This window comes from Protomyctophum parallelum (assembly GCF_964188405.1).
Source record: "Protomyctophum parallelum genome assembly, chromosome: 17".
NCBI lineage: Eukaryota > Metazoa > Chordata > Actinopteri > Myctophiformes > Myctophidae > Protomyctophum > Protomyctophum parallelum.
In genome coordinates, this window is record NC_139719.1 from 35,180,623 (window position 1) to 35,204,505 (window position 23,883).

The 23,883-nt window shown below is 42.1% G+C and overlaps 1 protein-coding gene across 1 annotated transcript in view; it reads right to left on the reverse strand.

Annotated features, from left to right (window-relative positions):
- Window positions 1-23,883, reverse strand: part of mpp2b (MAGUK p55 scaffold protein 2b) — a gene marked incomplete at its 3' end in the record, with an annotated part of 70,933 nt that overhangs the window by 10,693 nt on the left and 36,357 nt on the right. Inside the window, 4 exon segments of the mRNA XM_083788028.1 lie at window positions 5,429-5,656; window positions 9,737-9,892; window positions 11,013-11,165; window positions 20,539-20,639. Coding sequence (XP_083644154.1) covers window positions 5,429-5,656; window positions 9,737-9,892; window positions 11,013-11,165; window positions 20,539-20,639 — 638 coding nt within the window.

A 23,883-nucleotide genomic window follows, 5' to 3' on the forward strand; every position in this document is an offset into this window, starting at 1 on the left:
TTTATGTTTTTTTGATAAATGAATGCCCTACTTCATCATACAAGAATCTCACACAAAAGCAGATTTACAAGCTCACAAGCGTTGTAGCTTGTTGATCGGATATTTACACTATTTTAAAATGTTTTTAAAATAACAGTTTTGGACATGGAATGTTTCCACCCGACAGCAATGATAAAGATAAACCAACATTGCTATCTATCATTGGCCCTGTCTCAACACTTCTTTTGTGTTTCACTGAACACATAACTAGAACGCGTAGAGGAGGGTTTTTTTATATATGAAGACTTTGCATCCAGAGGGCCTTAATCCATTCTGACCTGAGATCAGATTCATACGAGGTTTCCGCCGGACACACACTGGTCTGATGAACCCATTCTGACCTGAGATCAGATTCTAAAAATGTCAGTAGTTTTTTTAGATTTTTCAAAAATAGCAGACCTACAAGCTCGTATCGCGCCACTCGGTGGCGCGATATGAGCTTGTAGATCTGCTATTTTTCAATAGCTAAAGCATAACATGATGCTGACACCAAAATGGGTGCCCGTTCAGAATGGGTTAATGAAGATTTGTCTCTCTCTTGCTTTTTGTACAGCAAGCTTCTTTATAGCTGTGCCCCTTACTTATATGTATTCACCAAAAAACTGTGGTCCTTTCTATACTTCTGATGTTTTACTATGGCAAATTGGCAATGTATTCTTCTTGTAAGCTGTAAAGCTGTGTAGACGACTTTATTTAAAGAAGACTTTCTCTTCTTTAACACATTTAGACCGTAGGAGCCGTATAGCTAATCCAACCGGTGGATTGCGAGGACGTCATTTTCATCAAACGAGAGAAAAAATTTCTGATTTGTTTTTCTTTTTTTGGGGGGTTGGCCTCTCCTTCTGCACTTGCTGTTGGCGCATGCGCACTGCCATTCACTAAACCACTCAGAAAGAAAGGCTCGCATCTCCTAATCTAGGGAGCTCTCCGTGGTTTTGACCAGATGGATATACTAAGCTCTTAATTTCTGACTTTATCGTATTCATAGCGAGGTAAGCAAGCAACATTATTTCTCCCGGTTTTTGTACAGAACGGAAGGGGGGGGGCTTTCAGAGTAAAAGCTGCCATATCTGCGCGGCACCCCGAGCTGATATTCTGAAACAAATCCCGGCGCTGATTGTGTTGAGAGTGATTTGACAATATTTGATCGATTCCTTGTTGGTTTTCTGTATGGGTTGTGTTACGTATATCATATGTCTATTATGGTGTTCAATTCCTGCAGGCCTTTGGACCCCAAGAGTGGTAAAGAGCTGTTTGTTCACACTTTGTTCCTTCGATCAGCTTCTCTAGTTGATAAGCTCAAATAGGCCTACTGCCACACAGGCAACCTGCATTCAGTGTTGATGATGGTCTGAGGTCACTTTTTGCACTGTTGTAAGTCAAAAAGAATCGATCAGCTATTTAATAAAATAATCAATTAATAATCAATCCCTATATTGGTCATGTCATTATAGGTGAAAATCTTCAGAAATGCCAAACATGTCAAAAATGGTCAATGCGTTTGTCTATTTTTGTTGTGAGGAATGTGAGCTTCAGAGCTCGTCACAGCTGTGCGACCATGTGTGAATTAATGGATAAGTGTACAAAAGAACAAACAAATACGCACCTCTCTCAATTATTCCATTAATAGAAAATGGAATCGCAAAAACAATTAATTGATAGTTGCAGCAGTAATATTCATAAGTGTGTAGTGCTACACGCAGAATGGAGGGATCAACAGACAGATGGATAGAAATAGATAGTGAATGAGAGAAACAGAGACAACATGTGTAGCCATGGCAACCACCCCCCTGCACTTGACAGTGTTTCCTCATGCTGAACTGATATATGAACAAAAATGCCTTCAACCCCAACCCTGTAAGCCGTGTGTGTGTGTGTGTGTGTGTGTGTGTGTGTGTGTGCGCAAGAGAGAGATCTGTCACTCACACTAACAAATATGTGCAGACAGACCCAGACAAGTATATGCTCTCATGCACACATGTAGATGACGCACGCACGCGCACGCACACACGCACACGCGCACACGCACACGCACACACACACACACACACACACACACACACACACACACACACACACACACACACACACACACACACACACACACACACACACACACACACACACACACACACACACACACACACTGGAGTTGAGCTGCCATAGTAGCATCAGTAGCAGACAGACGGGACAGTGAAATATTAGCCTGGATGCCCAGAGCACTTCTGGGAACAACTGAAATCATCCAGTGGTTCAACAAACTCCAAATTAATGTACCGGTATGTGTTAATGCAGTGGACCTCCATAATAAAGACCCCAATAAAAGATTTGTTTTGTTAAAATGTTTAAAAAATATTTAAAAAAAAAACATTTTTCAAGATAAAAAAGCAGATCTGCATACTTACGATGCGTCGCATTGCGACATGTTATGCTATATGAACTAATTTAGCTGGGGAACCCCAGGAACCCAGAGGGGTCCCCAGACCCCACTTTGAGAACCACTGCATTAAACAATCTACCTACGCTGCTACTAAATAAGGTTGAATTAAGCTCCAACATCCAGAGCTTAATATCCTAAGAAAAGATAAAGAGGAACACGGTGCTACTTCTGAAAGCTAGCTTGGAAATCCTCAAATGGTTGCCAAGACTCTGAAGTCTAGGGCCTTTTGAAACACATTGAACAGCTAAAGCTAAGAATATAATCTTTTTACTTTTTTTTTAAGGATTTGGATTGTGATGCTATCAGACTATGATCTGGAGGCTTTAAAAAAAAAGGCAGCCCTGAGAAAAATCCCTGCAGCCAAAGGGAGTGTAGAGAAGAGCTAGCAAGACTGGAGGACATTCTAGTATATTCTGGTATATTTAAAATAGTTTATATGAGTATATTCTGTTCCAATCTAATCAAGTATAAGTAAGTAAAATCTAATTATTCAGTGCCTATTCTCGCATGACAAATGATCTTGATATTGAAATAACAATAAGGCCATTTGAACCCACGTCGCATGTGCAAGTGTTGACATTTTAGCCACTAATAGCTCTCTCTCCCCTGCTTGCTCAGGGGAGAAATATAGAAGCAGAAGAGAATTGTTTCAAAAGACGTGTCAAACCTGACACAAGATCTACAGTAGATGTCTCAAGAGCAGGGAGAACAAATACAATCACCCCAATTGTATATTATATTAACATACTCTACCATACAGACAAAAAAACAAACAAAAATAAACAATAATACAGCATTAAAAATGTATTATTGATGTGCAGGCAGAAACAAATCTAGAGCTTTCTCACCTGTGCCACCACTAAGGATTCTCCATCCAATCTTTGCCATCCTGTTATCTCAAAAAGGAATAGGGAAAGACATACTAAACAACCTCCTTCTGCATATCGTAGAATACTGTTGACACTCGTTTGGGTCTTGAGTTGAAAAGGTTTGGGAATCCCTGCATCACACAGTACAACTCTCAGTGTTCATTATGTTTTCCATTTGTAACTCAGAGAGTGCACAACCAGATGATTTGACTTTGTACTATCGTCTGAAAAGGAGCAAAACATGCCAGACGGTCCCCTTTCATTTTATCTTTTTCTATGCTGTTGTACTAGATGGTGAATAACCTAGGAATCTTTGATATAACTGAAAGACTGAAACGATCTTTCTGATGTCAACGTGGGCGGAAGAGTTGCCTTTTGGGAGAGTTTCGGTGCCGTCTCTTACTCTTACAAAGTCCTTTATACTCTGATCCATTATGTATGAGCCCAAAATTCCATTAGTGGAGTAGATCTCAGGAAAAACATTTGGACAAGTGACAAAACTGTAATGGAGGTAGTGTATTAATACAGAATAGCCTGTGCCATCTATAAAAGCTGCAGTTGCAGAGGCTGCAGAGGCGGATGTGTAATTCTTGGCAGGGTGAAGAAGGTTAACAACTGAAGGACACACGTGCATACGCATGCACACTCTGACACACTCTCTCGCATGCACGCATACAGTATTACTATAATCGTGAGGACATCACATTTTTCTGATGGCATTTTTATAAATGACATTTTTAACCTTAAACACAACTAAGTATAATTAAGTAAAAATATGGCATAACCCCTATGGGAGGTGGACGCTTTTCAGACAGGGCATTAGTCCAACATTCATCCGCATGTCGAATTAGCGAAAAATTACACAATGTCTATTTCTTGAATTCTAATACTTATGGGGACATATATAGTCCTCACAAATATAGTTGCGAACGCCAGTGATTGCGAACGCCAGTGATTGCGAACGCCAGTGAGCCTCTACTATGTAACCCAGAACATGTCCGTCTGTCCGTGTCACGCTGTAACACCACCCGCCTGCCACCAGAGGGCGCAGCTGTATCACACAAAAAACATGCACGCACATACGCACGCACGCAGTAGAAAACTAAATAAAATAAAAATGAAAACTTGAAAAAAGGAAAAAAAAGAAAGAAAACTTAACAAAAAAAGAGAACAAAAGAAAACTTACAAAAGACAAAACAAGGTCTGTGTGTGTGTGTGTGTGTGTGTGTGTGTGTGTGTGTGTGTGTGTGTGTGTGTGTGTGTGTGTGTGTATGTGTGTGTGTGTGTGTGTGTGTGTGTGTGTGTGTGTGTGTGTCAGACTGCCACAACAGCTGCGTTCATTCCACACCAGTCCAGCAGAACAGAACATCAGAACAGAAACTGCCTGCGAGTCCTGAGTGCCATTGTGAAGCTGCGTTGTGGTAACATGAGTAGGAGAGTTATCAGTTATTGAAAACCCGGTTATTGAAACATTACACATGGTGGCTGGACTTCGGGATTGGGCCTTTGATTAGATCTGTTGCAGTCAGATTACTGCCTTAATGGTTGATTAATAGAGAATAAATATATATATATATATATTTGTGCTCTTACTTTCATTTGCAACTTGGAGCTATATTTTGACTCCTGACATGTGTCATGTCATTATTGTATGAGGCGTTCCGTTGGCCGCTTTCAATCTGGCATTCCGAATTTGGGCATGTAATTATGACAAAATGTCAAAAGAAATTCAAACGAAATTCAAGATAAAAATAAATACCGGTAGTGAAAATAGCTGACAATCGTGATGATCAGCAAGTATATAGGGCATAACCCATTTTGGGCGGGAACCCCTTTTGGTGTTTTAAACATTATGTTATAATTTAGCTATTGAAAAATATCAGATCTACAAGCTCATAGCTTGTAGGTCTGCTATTTTCCGTGAAAATATTTATTTCAGAAAACTGGGGGATTTAGAAGAATTTAAAAAAATGTGGAAGTCAGGCCTAAATGGGTTTTAAAGTGGTATTGTGCATGTATGGCTTCAGCTGGCTGACCTGTCTGGTGGTGTGACGTTCATGTAAGGCTGCAGCTGGCTGACCTGTCTGGTGGTGTGAGGTTCCTGGTAGCTGGGCAGGATCTTCAGCACGACGCTGCCACTGGCGTCCTTCAACATCTCCTGCAGGAGGTTGGGGTCGTTGCCCACCTCCTTGCCGTTCACCTCCTTGATGATGTCACCGACGTGGAGCAGGCCCTGCTGGTCGATCATGCCGCCGTGGAGGATCCTGGCGATCACCAGCTCGCCGTTCTCTACGCGAAATGTCACACCCTGCACATGCACGCACACGTACACACACACACGGGGAAATCAGCCTTGACAAAATCCCCGGCGAGTCATACCAAAGTCTACAGAAATGGTGCCCAATGCCTCCCTGCTAGGCACTCAGGGTTGGACATACTAGTGTCTCTTGTCCAGAGGGTGTGATTGTACATGAAGCCGTCTCACGCTACAGAAACAGGAGACAAGCTAATGACCGGCAATCCACATGGCTTGGGAACCACTGATTCCCAAGGCTACTTACTTACTGTATGTTATGTAGGCAGCCTGAACATGACTAGTGCAAATTGTATTGGGATTCACAGGAAAGAACAGTGCTGTAGGGCAATTAATTGCGTGGTATTACACTGTGCATTTGTATGATTTATGCCTTTGTTGCGTGTCGCTGGTGTCCAGAGACAAATCATCCAATCGAGGATACAGGCAGTCGACCAGGGCGCCATACCGAGGGGAGTGCCAAGATTGCACCCATGCAGTCACGTCACCGTATGGGTCAATTAATCTGGTTGGAGTGGAACCCAAATGTAATTTATAATTAGATACTGTACCGAACTACCGGTAGAATGACGTTATGTAGACAGATGCCGGGTTCATTTGTAGACCTGGCATCCTATAGTGTGTATAGTTTCAATGAGTATTGATTTATTGCGACAGTAGGTCGCAGTTTACTATGAAAACCTGCATCTCCCCTCAGTCAGTCACGCCTCGTGACACACTCCATATATGGTCATATGATGATCTGACCTCATCAAACCCTGTACACTCCATATATGGCCAGTACAGAATTCATTCCATGTTGATCTGACCTCATCAAACCCATATATCTCCATATATGGAACGTCGAACCCCTGACACAAACCTGGTCGGACATATGCTGATGAGGCTGCATTCGAAAACGTCTTCCAAAAAGTAACCTCGACCAGTCATGTCTTTATAAACAGAGTCAAGCTGGAGACATACAACGGTGACAATCAAGTGGACACCACAGTAATGGAAATCCTACCAGTGGACCAATCGTTAGTTCTGGCAGCCGGCGAAAACTAGAGTTCTCAACGGGCCCGAAAATGAAGGCCCGGCCCTACCTGGGCCCTAACTGGGCTGGCCCGAGGCCCCGTCTGGCCTCACACACATTTTACGCCCTACCCGGCCTGAAAACTTTCATTATATGGGCATTCCCAGACGATGCACTGTACAGGGCACAGACATTGCAGACACCCCGATTGTAGTTTGTGAGCTAGGCAGACTACTGCCTGGAAGGTCTCCCATGACCTCTCCCACTCAGAAAACCAGTCACACTACAAAATACTATACAAAATAAACCACAATTCATACTGAGACGAACTAGCTGACATAGCATTGGATTTCAACCAGTTTCATCATAATGTGTGTAGCCTGCAGCGAAACCTTTACAACCCAACAATACATAATTGATTTGGTTAACTTTCATTGAGATGACATCATAAAGGTGACATCATAAAGGTCCTTAGGTCCGTTTTCAGGGGAATTGCCAATGTTTTAAGCTTACTTAAAAGACATCTATATTATGCTAATATTTTGATATATTGAGTCTTTCATAGGTTATGTCTTATGCCTAGAAATAGCCAAATGGTTAATTTTTTGTATTTTTCCTGTTTTTCATGTGTCTATGAGGTGGCAGTACTTCATTAGACACCCTGGAGTTGTTTTCATGTGCAATGGTGTATTCCCTTTGTATTTAGGGTTTCTGGAGGCTGAAACCTTGACAGTCGTTTAAAACGGGCCAATGAAATAAACACTGATAGTGTGACGTATTATTATCACACACACTAACGCACCTCCCCCTCATTATATATTTTTTTAACATGAGGCGGAGCTGCCACAAACACGTGGGCTTTGATTCAGAGTGTAGTGTGCATTCTTGTTGGCTGTTGTAGTCAATATAATTAGAAGTATCTGTTGTGTCGCGCTGCCATGTCTGGCTATTACAAACGACTTGGGCTTGTTTTTAGTTGCAGGGGAGATGTGGTTGACTTGACCAGTGGTTTATGTGAAGGACCCTCAGATTAATATGTTGTTAAAAGGGTTGGTGTTGTTGAAACGTTTTCAAAGACAATTCTTCTGACTTCAAATCTGGCAACGCGACTTTTGCTGAAATGTCATTGCAGTGTGAAGGAACGGCATATTCAAGTTGTAAATGAGTATTCTTGTGTCAATAAAGGGCAGTTTCAATGACTGGGTGCTTGGTCAGAGAAAATCAATAGCCTACTGTATATTGGCAAATTATTCATGCGATCTATCAAACTAATTGATTCCGCTGATTTAATTGGATGATGAGGTGGATGCTGATTGTGACATTAAAGAGCCATCTGACGGAGGATCAAGATAATTGGAGGAAATAAATAAATAAATACATTTAAAAAGAACAGGTTTGATATGGTATTGGTATGGATGTGTGGATTATAGGCCTATGCATGTTGAAATGGTGGCAGTATAAGTGCATTATGGTGCTTATCTGACATATATGAGAAGTGTTAACTTCTAAAAACATGAGTTTTTGTTACATTACAGACACCAATTTGTCCTCCCTCTGTCATTTTGTAAACAAATGGGCAGTCCTTTTGTAAGGAGGGGGAGGGACTAGGACAGGTGGGTGGTCTTAAAGGAGGAGGCGGAGGGACTGGATTAGGTGGGTGGTGCTAAGGTTAAACTCACGCATACTTAATGAACTGGTGGGCGTGTCCACATACAAATGTCATTTTCACAAATACTGTACACTTTTTTGAAAAAGTTCTTCCTCCTTAAATACTAATAATACCTGATGATCATGTTTTAGGGTGGGAAGTACTGCGATCGCCTGGGTATGTATGTAGGCCATACATGGCATACTTGTGCGCAAGGCGCAAGTTGGCACCTCGACAGAGTGCAATTCTAGTTGTATTTATGTTTGAAAAAGTGTGCATGACGACAGCCATTATATGTGCAAACAGCCATTATAGGTTCATAGGTTTGAGGTTTGGGAATTGTAGTGAGCCCTCTATCCAGTTATTGCACTGGCCTGGGGCGGGACACAGTCCGAAGAAAGAGAAAAGAAGGAAGAGAAAAAACAAAGGACAAGACAAAGAAGACTATACAAGGACAACAATAACTCATTCTCCTCACATCTGTCAAGGTCTTGCAACACACCACGTTAAGACCCTACTCGTAAAAGACATAATATAATCTCCTAACATATTCAAATAACTAGGTAAACCACTCCACATTCCATGTGGCCCAGAATGCATCCTGGGAAACATGCAAATGACTGCAACAGATCTATTCAAAGGACCAATCCCGAAGACAGATTCAGCAGACACATTCCCTGTCCAGGACAGAGAGAACAGACAGTTGTGGCTTGCTTGTTAATTCTTTGTCTGCCACTAGGTGGTAGAAAAGGGTAGGTAAGCCATGCCAAGGCTATTTCCCCATATTTGGGTAGTTTCATTTCCATTGTAAGGAGCGGATAATGTTAGCAGTAGCTCACGATTCGCCAGAAACTTTAACATGTCGTGTGTGATGCGATAAAAATTAAAATCACAAATCACACCCGAACCTCGGATGGATCATCACCACATTGGACAGTGCCGCATTGTTCAGGGATAACAGCCAAAGAATATCCTACTTTAAATGGGACCATATGGTGTGCACGAGCACGTATCCTGGTGCTGGGGGTATGCAAGGCGTTGCCTAGCAACCGGGCCAGTGTTAAAAGTAGATTTTCAGCAAAACCGTTTCATATTTGATATACAGTAAAGTATTGTGGAAATATGGAAAAGAGAAGACATAAATAATTGTTAGATACAATTACTGCTTTACAGCCACTTTAACGTCCCCAAAGTGACATGAATTGAACACGGCTCAGTTCATACAGTAAGTCCACAACACAACAAGCAGTCTCAATACAGAGTACACAGTGCAGTGCATCCAGAGGCCAGGCTCCTGTGATCCTATAGATTAGCCAGATACTGTAGATAACAGCCAGTACACTAAGTACACAGCAAACTCTTTCACAGTTCATGTGAGGAGAAGAGCTCTCACTCGTTGAGTGGGTCTTACCAGGTGCTCCCCGGACACTTTCCGGATGCCCACCATCCTGACTGCATCGGGAGGCACGGGTTGGTTGTTAAAGGCAGCATCCATGAAGGCACAGGGGCTCGGAGGAGGGGTTTCGAAGGTCTTAGACGCCACCGAATCATGGGTCTCCAGCAGAGACTGAGGGGAAATGAGAAAAGGAGATACTGGGGGTCTTGAGGATGGTGATGATGAATAGATTCTGAATATATTTTATACACCAAGAACAATATTGCTCTACAGGAATTTGTCTCGCCGACATGCACATGGCAACACACACATGGCAGTGATGCAACGTAACAGTGAGGAGGGTCACAGTGTTTGGTTTAACTTTGTACGGTACATTTTCATACAGCTTTTTATGTAGTTGCGAACGCAGTGAGCCACTTACTATGACAGCAGGGGCTGAGTGTCTGTGTGTGTGTGTGTCACGCTGTGTGGTGTCACGCTGTTACACCACCGGCCCGCCACCAGAGGGCGCAGCTGTGGCACGCACGCACGCACGCACACACACACACACACACACACACAGGGCGCAGCTGTAGCACACACACACACAACCACACACACACGAGCTGCGTTCGCTTCACGCGTTTGCGCGTCTTACTTGTCATAGCACTTTATAGTACAAAGTATAGTGTATAATTGCGAACGCAGTGAGCCACTTACTATGACAGCAGGGGCTGAGTGTCTGTGTGTGTGTGTGTCACGCTGTGTGGTGTCACGCTGTTACACCACCGGCCCGCCACCAGAGGGCGCAGCTGTGGCACGCACGCACGCACGCACACACACACACACACACACACACACACAGGGCGCAGCTGTAGCACACACACACACAACCACACACACACGAGCTGCGTTCGCTTCACGCGTTTGCGCGTCTTACTTGTATATAATATAGTATAGTATGTATAGTTTACATAGATACTCCACTGTTACGTTCTTAGTTTATACATGATTCATGATACTACTTTTTATATATGTGATGTATGCCATGCTTTTGTTATTGCTTAATGTAAGTCGCTCTGGATTAAGAGAGTCTGCTAAATGCCTAAATTGTAAATTGTGAACACACAATTTAATTTAAAATACATTAAAGGGAGCCAATTCAGAGACATTCACACTAGCCGAGTGAGATAATGCTGATCAGTCGGCACTTTGAAAAAGGGATGAAAGTTTGTGGCATGAAAGGCGGTCTCTCCCAGGCCAGCCCTGATCTGATCTGATGGGTGATCATGCCAAGCCCCGTTCTCCAGACCTGAAAGTGGGGCTCCTTCAGGATGCGAGCCAGCTCGTCTGCCGTCTGGCTGCAGTGCGCGAGCGGAGTAAGATCCTTGAGGATGTCCTGGACCAGCTCCACGTTGTTCTCTCTCACTGCCTCCAGCTTGGGCTCCTCGAAGTGCTCGTGGGCCTGGAACGTTGATGCACAGAAGAACAAGAACCAGAAACAGGCACGGGATCCAAATTAGTATCATTTTGGTAAGGACAATTGATGTTTTGATATGCTTTTTTAATCTAAAATGCCAATGGGCATTATGTGTTGGCTCTGGGATGGACTGGTCCACAGAGTTCATTACACACACTAGGACAGTGGTTCCAAAACTTTTTCATGTCAAGGACCCCCAAATTGACATTAATTAGCCAGCAGACCCCCATTTGAAAAGGTATGCCAGGGACCCCCATAAGAGAAGATTCTTACGGCTCTAGTAGTAGTTCTCAACCCGTTTAATTTCAAGGACCTGAGTGTACAAATGGAACCAAACTATCAATTAGCTGGGGACCCCCTGGAACTCCCTCAAGGACCCCTGGAGGTCCCCGGACCCCCGGAACCATACTGATATACTGAATTGGATCAAGTATCTTGATGATGATATTTCTGCAACCAATGTTATTAATAGTCCAGGTAGTGACCTAAGTGTAAATAATTAAATATTGATACACATGACATGGTACAGGGCCACCACAGGCCGAATGAAGCGGGGTATACATAATGATGCATAATGAATGACACAAAGAAATAAACTAGAAGTAATATGATGCATATCTGCTGCCTGACAAACACAAATTTCCAGGTTAAATGGGGTGATTTGTTGATGTTCTTACTCTCAGTGTATTGTAACAGCCTGTTTATGTTGGATGGATGAACTCGTGCATTTTCTTTTTTTTTTAAAGATATTTTTTGCGGCTTACGCCTTTTATTAGTTTTTGAAGGGACAGACAGTAGGCTGACAGGAAACGGGAGAGAGATGGGGGAAGACATGCAGTAAAGGCCGTGTCGGGCTCGGGAGTCGAACCCGCGGCACACTGCGACTGGATTACCAGTCGGGTGCCCAGACGGTTACGCCACCGCCTGGGCAACTCGTGCATTTTCAACTGCTGTATTCTGTCTAACTGAGCAAATACATTTATCAAAATGTAAAACGTAATGGACACATGGTCAATCAATCCCAACACAATTGGTAACTGTATAAGAGTGTGACGGTCCATAAACATGCATAATGGCTGCTTTGGCCCCATTGGAGGACACGTGAGTAAAGTCGAATTAATAATAATAATAATATAATAATAATAATAATAATAATAATAATATTATTATTAAAGTCGAATTAGACATAAATGTGACTTCAGAGACGATGCTCTTCTGAGTACACCAGTCATCTTTTGGTTAACTGGAAAGAGCGTTGGACTCGCCTCGTCTCCTCTAGTGGTGGCACTTATTCTGTGCACATAATGGAATGCACTTTTGGCCTCCCTTTTTACACCTAACATAACTGGGTATGTCTGCATGTATGTCTGACTGTCCCCTAAAAAAAAAGACCAAACTAAACTAACTTCACTATGTGATGTCTGGAAACAGAAACAGAAATGAACCGAACATTCTTAACTTAAACTCACGCCGGCTGAGGCCACAGTCAGATGTGTCATGAGCTTGTAGAATAGATCAACTATTTTTGCTAATGTTTGCCTATTATGACATATCCAGAATAGGGAGGTTGTTAACAGACGGCACAACAACAAGGAAATGCCTGGTGAAGTGAAAAGCAAAGCATATTGTACTACAGTACTTATAGGTGAAATATTTGTAAATATTGCATTTTTATTTGGCCCAAGGAGATGTCACCATACTAATCTGAGTAGCCATGCCTACAAGCAGCCAGTTTGTCAATGCAGGGACAAGGCCATCCAGATTCTTCCCTGTATAGTGCTGCTTTGCCACTGAACACCACATTGTGATTTGTGCAGCTTCACAAACTGCACACAAAGCAACTTACTAACGATAGCTAAAGATTGGACGGAGAGGCCATGCCGTCATGTCATCTTTATTTCTTTGAATGTGTGCAGCTCTGAACTTAACAGTGCTGACTGCAGCAGTGACCTTTTGACCCCCTCATCTTTTTGTTTGAGACGCCTGCTAAGACCTCCAAACAGCATCTCAGTTCTTTTGTTCAACTTCCCCCATTAAGGTTTCTGTTTCACAGACACTGAAGTTGCACTTGGATTTTCATGCTGCTGTTCTCAGCTGCAGACAGCCTCATTCATCTTAGCCTAAGATGAATTGATAAGAGGTTAACCTATTTAGACCTGAGAGTGATTCTAAAAACGCCTTCTAAAATGTATTTTAAAACAAAATGTTGCTACATATAGCTAAATAATCTAAATATGAGCCCTTCAAACAATCTATGGGTAGATATGGGAGAGCACTCAAGCATGTCCAATGCATTTTTTTCCTATAGCCAATTAAATGCCATGCTCAAAATAGGGATACCATGAAATTGGTTAAACAGGTGACTTTGTATGTGGATTTTATATTCAAGGATGTATCCTTAGTGCAAGAATCGCCCCACAGTCCAATGATACCCTACATATTATCCTGGGCTTGTCCTTCCTGATCCTCTGGATCTGACCTTTAAACCAGAATTTATAGCTTTCCAGGTGCATTAGTGTTTCTCTTCGGCAAGTAGTTCATCCTCTGACCAATTATTCATCATAAAATATTTACTGACTTCTGTGGGCCTATTGGTTATAATTAGTAACGTTGTTAAAGGGCACAATAATGCAAAGCGACCACAATAAGCATAAAAAGGACTGTGTGCTGCATAAAGCAACCCATTGCCCTCTGCTTGTAAATACAATGAAGTGCAATCTCCAGTCCAATCTCCCTCTATAGTACATCTCGCAGATACTAAAACTAAGTCAGATGTTATATTCCTTGCTGGGAAGTAATACAATTTCAAGTAAAGAATATGACATTTTCACTTCATCCATCCAATAGTGCACAAGGGGTCGGAATCTTTACTGAACATAGCTTCAGTTGTCGCACGCCAATGTTAGAGCCGAGTAGCATTGATGGCGATGAATGGCCTTATCATGTCCCACAGGGTACTGTACCACTCCTAAGTGACTGACTCTGTCTGGTGTGACAATGACGGTCGCTGAAGGGGTCACACTTTCTTCTCTGGGAGGTTTTTTTGAGAGTTTTTATGTGAGTTGGGAGAAAGGCAACATCTTGTGAATATAAATGAGTAAATCCGAGTCTAGTTGAGTTACATTGTCTGGTCTGAAATAATGTAGAAAACTGTAAAATAAGGGAAAAGCAAACACAAAAATGTTAAATCAATGCTACTGTATCATAGTAAAATGTTGACAAAGGTTTGGTGTATGCACTGAAGGTCAAATTTTTAATGAAATTCAAGTTTGGTTTGACATCAATTGATACTATAGGTCCATGATTGGCAAAATGGGGTAGCACTGGGGGTACATCTGAGGGGGTTTAGGGGTTACGTGAAATAAATCTGTGATTTACCTCCCAAACAGTCTTGTTGTTGAATAGCTGGTGCCGATGGCACTGCAATCTTATAACCAAAAATAATTGCATACACTGCAATAGACTGTTATAATTTAACTAAATATCATCACTATGTCTGGACATTTTTCATAGATTTGTATTAGTTTACAATGTAAGTGAGCAAGTTGCACTGTGATGGAATGCATTTTTCAAATGTTGCGTGAACAAAACGATCACAATCCATTAATGATAAAAATGAAAAATAGCCAACTAACTGGACCAGCTGATCACCAGTGGTTTAATTTAAATAATTATTTTGGTGACCCGATGCATGCATGTGCACGGGACAGTATGGGTGAGGGTTGCATACAGCCATATATAAGCTGCAAGTGGCTAAATGTATATATTATTATGTATTGTGATATAAGTATTAGGCTATATCAGTATCATTATAGTTTAGCAAGCTCACACTCCCCCCCCCCCCCCTCTCGCTAATAGTAATACAGTATTATAGATACTTTACACAATACTTGAATAGGTTTTATTGCATGCATGTTCATTTTTACAGATGTTGCTTTCTACAGTTCAAACTGGCAGGTGCAGTCCTGTCATGGCAATGTGTGTGTGTGTGTGTGTGTGTGTGTGTGTGTGTGTGTGTGTGTGTGTGTGTGTGTGTGTGTGTGTGTTCTTTTTGTTCATGCAGCAGAATTACAAAAAAATCTAAGCACTACAGTGAGCCGACTGTGGTCGTGGGTGTACTACTCAGCATAATGTCGAGTATCTCAGCGACTGTTCAAAGTTTGGGAACCACTGCTATGGGTCAACAAAATGCAAGTTAAGGTGCTAATATTCCACATCAACACCAGCTCATTTCATTCATTGCATAATAAGATACATGGCCACATTACTTATTCATGCTTCGACTGTTTGTCTATACAACCCACATTATACATAATTTACACAACATAATTACACAATAGCTTTTCCTAACATCTCGAGGGCACACTGAGTAGAAGACAGACAGTGAGCAGTGTTGCCAGGTCTGTGAAAACAACTTAAACAAGCCCAAAAGAAGCGACTATAGGCCACATGAGTACTGATATTGATTGGAAAATAGCTGATCTACGAGCTCATAAAGCATTGTGTTGTGAGCTTGTAGATCTGCTATTTTCAAAATAACATCTTGGAGAAAAAAAAACGCACAAAAATTATGTTTAGAAGTGTGTGTGTGTGTGTGTGTGTGTGTGTGTGTGTGTGTGTGTGTGTGTTGGGGGGGGGGGAGGGAGGGTCGGTGGACAAATAAATAAATTGGAGGTCCTTGACATGAAAACATTTGAGAACCACTGGTTTATACAACATTGGGAAACAGGCCCAAAAAAACAGCAACCCACAACTATCAATATTTACAAGCAACGTTACAGAAAGACAAGCCAGACATGGCAACGCTGACACTGACAGTGAGCTGCGTTGCTTATGAGAGTTCGTTGCCAGGCCAGCCCAGGGAGGAGGGTCCCCTGGGCCTCTGCAACCATGGCTTGTTTGTTTGAGAAGATGAGGGAGGGACGGGATGTGGCGCATCAACAAACGGACACACACACACACACACAGAAAAAAAAAACATGCATATGGCCAATATCTGCATACAAGGACACATGCATACATTACATACAGAGAAGAATTACACAAAAATACTTACAGACACAAGAATGCACACTATTGCGCACACACACACACACACACACACACACACACACACACACACACACACACACACACACACACACACACACACACACACACACACACACACACACACACACACACACACACACACACACACACACACACACACACACACACACAGGTTCTGTGAGGCTGCAGCAGTTACATTGTGTGTCTTGGCAGAGACCCTGGCAACCTGATGGAACAAGCTGTCAGTGTCTGGCCCTCAGACAACAAGACACCACAGATCCCCTGCTAGACCAACCGCTCAGAATTCACAACAGACAGCTAGGGACACGCAGCAGAATATACTGTATATCTGGTGTATAACTGAGCCTGTGCGTGCTGTCTTTATTAATGTAACTTTTCATGGCCTGGGATTTAGGTTGAAAAGATAAAGAACTGAGGTTGTGAAAACCCACCTTTTTTCACTGTTCTGACCTCAGATCATGGTCCCGTGGTGCATGCGTGTGCGTCTACCATATTCTGTCTCCCTCTCGATCATTCTGCTTGATGTTCTGATGACCAGAGAATTTGCCTTCACCTCTAAATGCAAGCATTAAAAACACTCTATGAAGTGCCATGAAGCGTCACTTCAAAGCACTTCAGGAGTCCTAATTCTTTCCTAAGATACCGAACCAAGCAATGACCTTTGGTGGCAGGGAGATAACAGATGATGATCTACAGTTGAAGAACTTTTTTGCAGGGCGATAGCTCAGGTTGTCGTATTCACTCAATATGCGCTCATTACAGGTTTAATCATCTTTTTAGACTAATTTGCGCATGGCGAGTGGTTCTGAATGCGACATACTCTGGTGACTCGAGCAAGGTCGCAGGTTTACAACAAGCACACACACACACACACACACACACACACACACACACACACACTCTATGACTTGTTCCATTTCTCTCCATCTTAGTTCTACCTCTCTATAAAACCAAGCTATTTATAGACCTGCCAAGGCTGCCATGGGGTCGAGGGGGGCACTAGTGTTTGAAATCCTCTTCACATACCTCAGTGAGGCCTTCAGCATTCTCACAGCCCGCATCAGCAGATTAAGCTTTTATGAGAAAATACGTCGATACCACAGGAGCAAACAGACACAGAGACACACACGCACACACACTGCATTTAAACAAACAGCCGTATCTTGTTCTTACACACAAGCACGCACACACACGCACATAAATCCTAAGGGAATCAATCAGGGAAAATCAATCAGCCTTGAGAGGAGAGGACTATAGAATACAGAGGGAGTGCGTGTGTGAGAGGGAATGAGTGAGGCAGAGAAATAGGGAAGAGACACAAAGGGGAGAAATAAATCAAGATAACAGACTCTTTTCTCTCTTTCTACTTCTCTCTCACTTAACTTAAGCAGAGAGAACACACAGAGGGAGAGAAAGCTTTTTTTTATGTAGTTCTTCTCCCTTTGGAGTTTCCATCTCTGCCTCGCTTCCGGAAAATAGCACTCTGAGTTACTGAGTGAGACACAGCACACCTCCGGCTCCAGCCTCCATCCTCCACCCTCCCCAGAGAATGGTGTTTGGCATTTCCCACAATACCGGCACCTCCGAGCTGCACCCACTCTCCACTCGTGTGTGTGTGTGTCACTGTCAACCAGCTGGAAGAAACCGCTGATGCAACACAGAATGTCTGATGTTACTGCAGTACATTGTCAAGAGTGATACATTCGGTCACTCATACTCATGTAAGAGCACATGGAGTAAACACTAGGCAAACAATGAATGGAATGAAATCTGTAAAAATGTGACAAGACACTTGTCCCTCTACTGCTGGTCCTCTCACAACATTGAATTTGAATAGTGTACTTGTAAAACAAGAACAAAAGTCTAAACGCTACACATAACCGGCCGCTTTGATGACACAAGATGGTTAACTAGGTCCAGACAGTAGACCTATTTTCATAATGGACTCTTGCCATGTCACCAGTCGTATGTGCAGAACTGTGAGCGCATCCGCTGTCCACGGACCCTCGCGGCTACAAGGCAAAGTAATGTACTGAATAGTCAGGATTATAGAGCCCCACATTCTCACTAGTTGAGAGGGGGTATATTTCATATTGAATATAAACTCGTAATCTAAACAAAAGCAAAGGCTAGACTACAAACTGCCTTTAGAACATGAAAAAATAAAGAAAGAAAAATAAATGTTGGCCCTAAAGTGGCCTTTAAAGGAAATCAGTGGGGTTCTTCCTGCAATAGAAGTATTGGACAGATGGACACTTTGGTTGCCATCGACTCCTATCACTAGTGGGGCAACTCAGCACAACAGAACACACTCTTGAAAGCCTGTAATGCATGTGTGAGAGCACGCGTGAAGCTCCCCCAAACGTATTCCTTCACTTCAAACTCTCAAGCTCTAAAAACCTAAGTTCTCCTCCTTGAACAACTTGTGACAAAATTGATTAGAGCAGCTTCAGATTGTACTGTTGTACGTGTGAGTGCTTCCTATACATTTAGTGTGTTGGACTTGGAAATGAGTTCGTTTCAATCAATACAAAATACAAAAACAAACCAACACAATTGCCCCAAAGGCTACATTTGCAGATTTCAGCAAATCTCTTCCTGGCTCATGTGAGAAATCAATTTACAGTAAGTGACCTATTGGACTTGAGAAGAAGTTAACTGAAAATGCATTTCTAATCAGATTAAATAAATAAACTATCTGTATAAGAAACCAATTTGCTGAATTTTGTTAGAGGAAGGCTTGTTGTCCTTGGAGAAAGTTCACTGATAAGATTCAAGTGATTTTCTGTTCAGTATAAGGCTTAATCCAATTTCTGGGCAGTTTGCCAAACAAGACCCTGTGTAAATACTGTACAACATAGATTTGAACATGTATGTCATCCTTACATCCTTACATCCTTACATCCCTACAGTAAACTGAAGATCCCAGTAATAAATACCAAATATCTATGATATCCCACGGCATGCACACACCACACACCTGGCCACTATACTAAACATGCTATACACAAAAATCTATATTACACACAGCATACACACCTGAAATTGTGTGAATAAAACATTTCATATCATATTTCTGAATGTACAGTAGCCGAGTAGCCGATCCCGAGGACCAGAAGACTAATATTTCATTACGGTATACGTTTGTCTTTTCCCACGCAGGAGTCCACACAGTAGGTTTCATTTTTGGGGGTTATACTGTATAAGTGACCAACACCAAATTAAACTGGTAAGTGTAAGAATTGGAAAAATAATAACCCAACATTACAACCTACTGACTTCAATATAGTTACTTCCTGGCTTTTAAACACTGCCCACAGTGTAGGGCTGTTCCATGTGACTGCAGCGATTATTTCAAATCTTTGCCACGATTGTGATTAAATTAAATGTCTATTTTAACTACCAATATTTGTGTATACCACCATACTGTATGCAAGTGTATAATGCAGTGGTTAGTCATATTAAGTGATTAATCAGACGTATCGCTTTAGTCGATTATAAAAATAAATAAAATAGATATCTTATATATATGATAAATAAGAAATGACAACAAAATAAATTTATTTAAGTATTTTAAGTATGGGTTTACTCTAATTGCCCAGCCATACCACAGTGGCTGTGACTTTGCCCTTGTTCATTGCGTTTGCAGCACAACAGTGATCCTGACTTCATAAAATATTAAACAGGATGATGTAATGTTGGCCATAGACCATCTGGGCATGCCGGGACAGCACCGGCCCATGAAATGCACCATCAGGCTGAAGTTACGCCAAGAATGGAAGAAGACAGACAGGGAATTGTTTTTGTCTATTTGAATTGTATCATACATTGTATTGTTTCAACAGGCTATGAAAACCATCTCTTAAAATACACATCAACAGCATGAGCGTTTCCCTTTAACTACATTGATTCCCTCAACTCTTTAATTAATTAAGACGCACAATAAGCCATCTAATCTTGCTCTAAGCCAAACCGTAAATCTAAAACTTAGCTTTAATCCTTTTGGTCCATTTCAGCTCTGATGGGACATCAGTCTGGTGCTCAGACCTGTACTGCTTTGGTTTAGCATCTTCTACTTCTTTTTTTAAATTATTTTTTATCCCACGATTTTGTAACCCATTTTTCACCCCTGTGTCAATTATCTAATGTGATCCTGGGCTCTACACACCCTCCGCCAGCCTTTGCCTTTTTAACAGATATCCAAGAACATTGCAAGCCTACATTCAGATGGTATACTTTAAACACAACATACAGCCAATACAGTACAGTACAGAGCTCCACTCACCACTGGACTCTCCATGATGCCTTTGAGGAAGATAAGATCCAGGTCATTGGCTGTTGTGGAACTGGTGCTGTCACTCAGAGTGTCCAGGACCTGGTGCATGGCTGCACACGCACACAAAGAAAAAGCAAAAATAATAGCATAATAATTATTATATTATATTGTACGCAGATTATATGTTTTTCATGGTGAACAGACTGGATGGATGAGTATAAAGAGAGAGAGAGAGAAAGAGGAGGAAGAGAGAGAGAGAGAGAGAGAGAGAGAGAGAGAGAGAGAGAGAAGATATTTCACATGATCCTTTCCCAAGCAATTTCACCTCTGTCATTCACTCCTCCCTGAAGTCAGTATCTTTCCTTTCAAACTCAGTAAGCTGCACTCGCAGTCGCACCCCCCCAGAAGAATACACACCTGCATACTATACTGAAAGACTTTTCATTGACTACACAGTACACACACTGTATCATGTATCAAAATGTGAGGACCAGGAACCATTTAATTTGCTGTGTGCAATTGGAATGAATATGACATGTGATGTGAGCCGAGGTGGATTTTTGGATAATGTATTTTTCAGCAATATCAGCAAAATGTCAAAAGGTTTAGGAGGTAGTTAATGTGAACGATTGGATTGTGTATAATGACAGATTATATTTTTTTTGTGCAAAGTTTATTAGCATTCCAGAGATGTTTGCAAAGGTCTCCAAGCCTTTGCAAACTCTCTGGAAACTTGATTAGGTTATTGAAACAGAAAATGATTCCGTTTCACTTTCATTTCCACTCTATTGCACAGAATTCAATGGCTCGCCTGTAAATTATGTGCAAATTATGTATTTTGTGCAGGGTGTGTGTGTAGACACACACACCCTGCAAAACCAACAGCACACACACTGACACACACACCCTACACAACCTACAGCACACACACAGACACAGACGACACACAACCTACAGCACACACACTGACACACACACCCTAAACAACCTACAGCACACATACAGACACAGGCGACACACACCCTACACAACCTACAGCACACACACACCCTACAGCACACACCGACACACACACCCTACACAACCTACAGTACAGCACACACACCCTACAGTGGCCTACACAACCTACAGCAGTAACACACACACTCTACACAACCTACAGCACACACACACACAATTTTGACTGGGCCTCCAATCAATGTGCTTAATGTCCTCAAAGTCACACATCCCACAAGGTCTCATTATATGCTGATCAGGGGCGGTCTTAGGAATCTGGAGGCCCGTTTCAAGACCAAATATAAGGCCCCCCTATGACATCATTATTTTGTTGATACAGCCGTATATTGATACGAATAGTTTGACTGTTCAATATCACACGCAGCCATTACTCTCGAAAATTAGCAACAACACCTTTCCTCATCCTGTCGTCCCTTCACAATGAAAGTGTCTCCCCTTTACCTCCCAATGCTGCACATTTTACCATGTTATTTACATTAAATAGGTGTAACTTTACTAACATTAACATTGTGGGAGAGAGCAAGGCAGTGAGTGAGCGAGAGAGAGAGAGAGAGAGAGAGAGAGAGAGAGAGAGAGAGAGAGAGAGAGAGAGAGAAAGAGAGAGAGAGGGCCAAGAGTGGCGGGGGTTGACTGAGGGGACTTCAGTGCACTGTACACTCTTGCTTCGTGTCCCAGGTTGGCTTGGTGTGGAATGTGCTAATTTGTCCCATATATTCAAAGTCTGATTTCCATTGATTGTTGGCTGTGTTTAGCATGTATATGGCTGTGGAGTTTTGGTACAAAATCAAAACAACTTGTCTAATATTTTGGCATGTTTAAACCTCCAGGAAAATCCGTGTTGAGGTTCTTGATCCACTGTTTTTCATTAAAACGTCTTTGTCCTACTGTCCAGTTGGGATTGTGTTGAAGTCCAGATACTTTTAGAGCTTCAATGCCATGTGCCATGTAATGTTGAACAATCCTTTTAGTTGTCTTTTTTGCATTGTTAATATTGTATTTGTGTTGTCTCAGCCTTGCAGCTATTGTTTTACTCGTTTATCCAACATATTGTAAGCCACATTTTTCACATGTGATTAAATAAACAGTTGCTGGTGCTGGCTGTTATCTGTTGTTTAATCTCCAACGTGCGTTTTGTAGTTCTATTTTTAAATATTTGTTTGGATTTGAAGTATTCTGGTCTCTGGCGTGCTGGTGTGTTGATTCCTTTTAGCTTGCTTTTTTTTGGCAGGAGAAGGAAAAAAAAACTAACTAACAATAACGGACCAAGTCCTTTCAGGACTGCTTGGTCCTTTAAATAAAAAAAGATCATAGAAATAAATATACAATAAAGAGAGTTCCACCGTGTTCAGTTTGGAACATACAGACACAGGTTTGTGTTTCCACCGCATTGGGTTGGACGGAACAATTGTCATTGTTTGATATCTAGCTGAATGGTTAGAGAGCTTGTCTGGAGAGAAGGAGTCTCCTGAGGTGTGAATCTCAGTAAGTGATGCTGAGAGGTGGCTCACCATCAGGTGGGATGAGATGTTGATCCATCATTTATTGATCTTTCTGGAATGTGGTCTCGGTTGTTATTGTTGTTGTCGTCTGTTGTCGTTGGTTGCCATGGCTGCCAGTTCCCACCTGATGTCGTGTGGGAGTTCCGATTGGTCCATAGCGTACTGAATAACTTCTAGCTTACATAACGTCTTAAGACAAGGACTCAAGTCTAAGATGAACAGCTCATCAGAGAGAACTCCTTTGTATCCTCCAAAGAGGATGATATGATCTCCCACAATGCAACAGCACATACCACGCATTGGACATGGTCCTTTCCCCTTGGGCTCAACCTTCTTCCAGGAGAAGGTCTCTGGACTGAATTTCCACACATCATTGAAGTTATGGTTACCGTTCCAGCCACCAAATATGTACAGCTCTCCATTGTAGGTAAATGCTGAATGACACCAGCGTCCTTCTGGTAGAAGTTGAGCAGAAGGTGTGTCCAGCCAGGCGTTTGTCTCTGTGTCAAACACTCTGATGGTGTTGTAGCCCCCCTGGGACCTCCTGCCCCCGAATACAAACATCTTGGTACCAATGATGGTAGCAGAGTGACTGAGTGAATCAGGAGGTGGAGTTCCTCTGGTGTTAATTAAAGTCCAGACCATTGTGCTGGTGTCCAACTTGTACATGTCATTAGTGTATCCAGTCAGCTTGGTGTATCCTCCATGGATAAACATGACCTTTTCCAACACACAGGCTGAGTTGCCCCACCTCCCCTTTGGAACAGTCCCAGAAACCCTGGGTTGGAACCATCTGTGGGAGTCAACATCAAAAGCATAAAGCACATTGCAGTAAGGC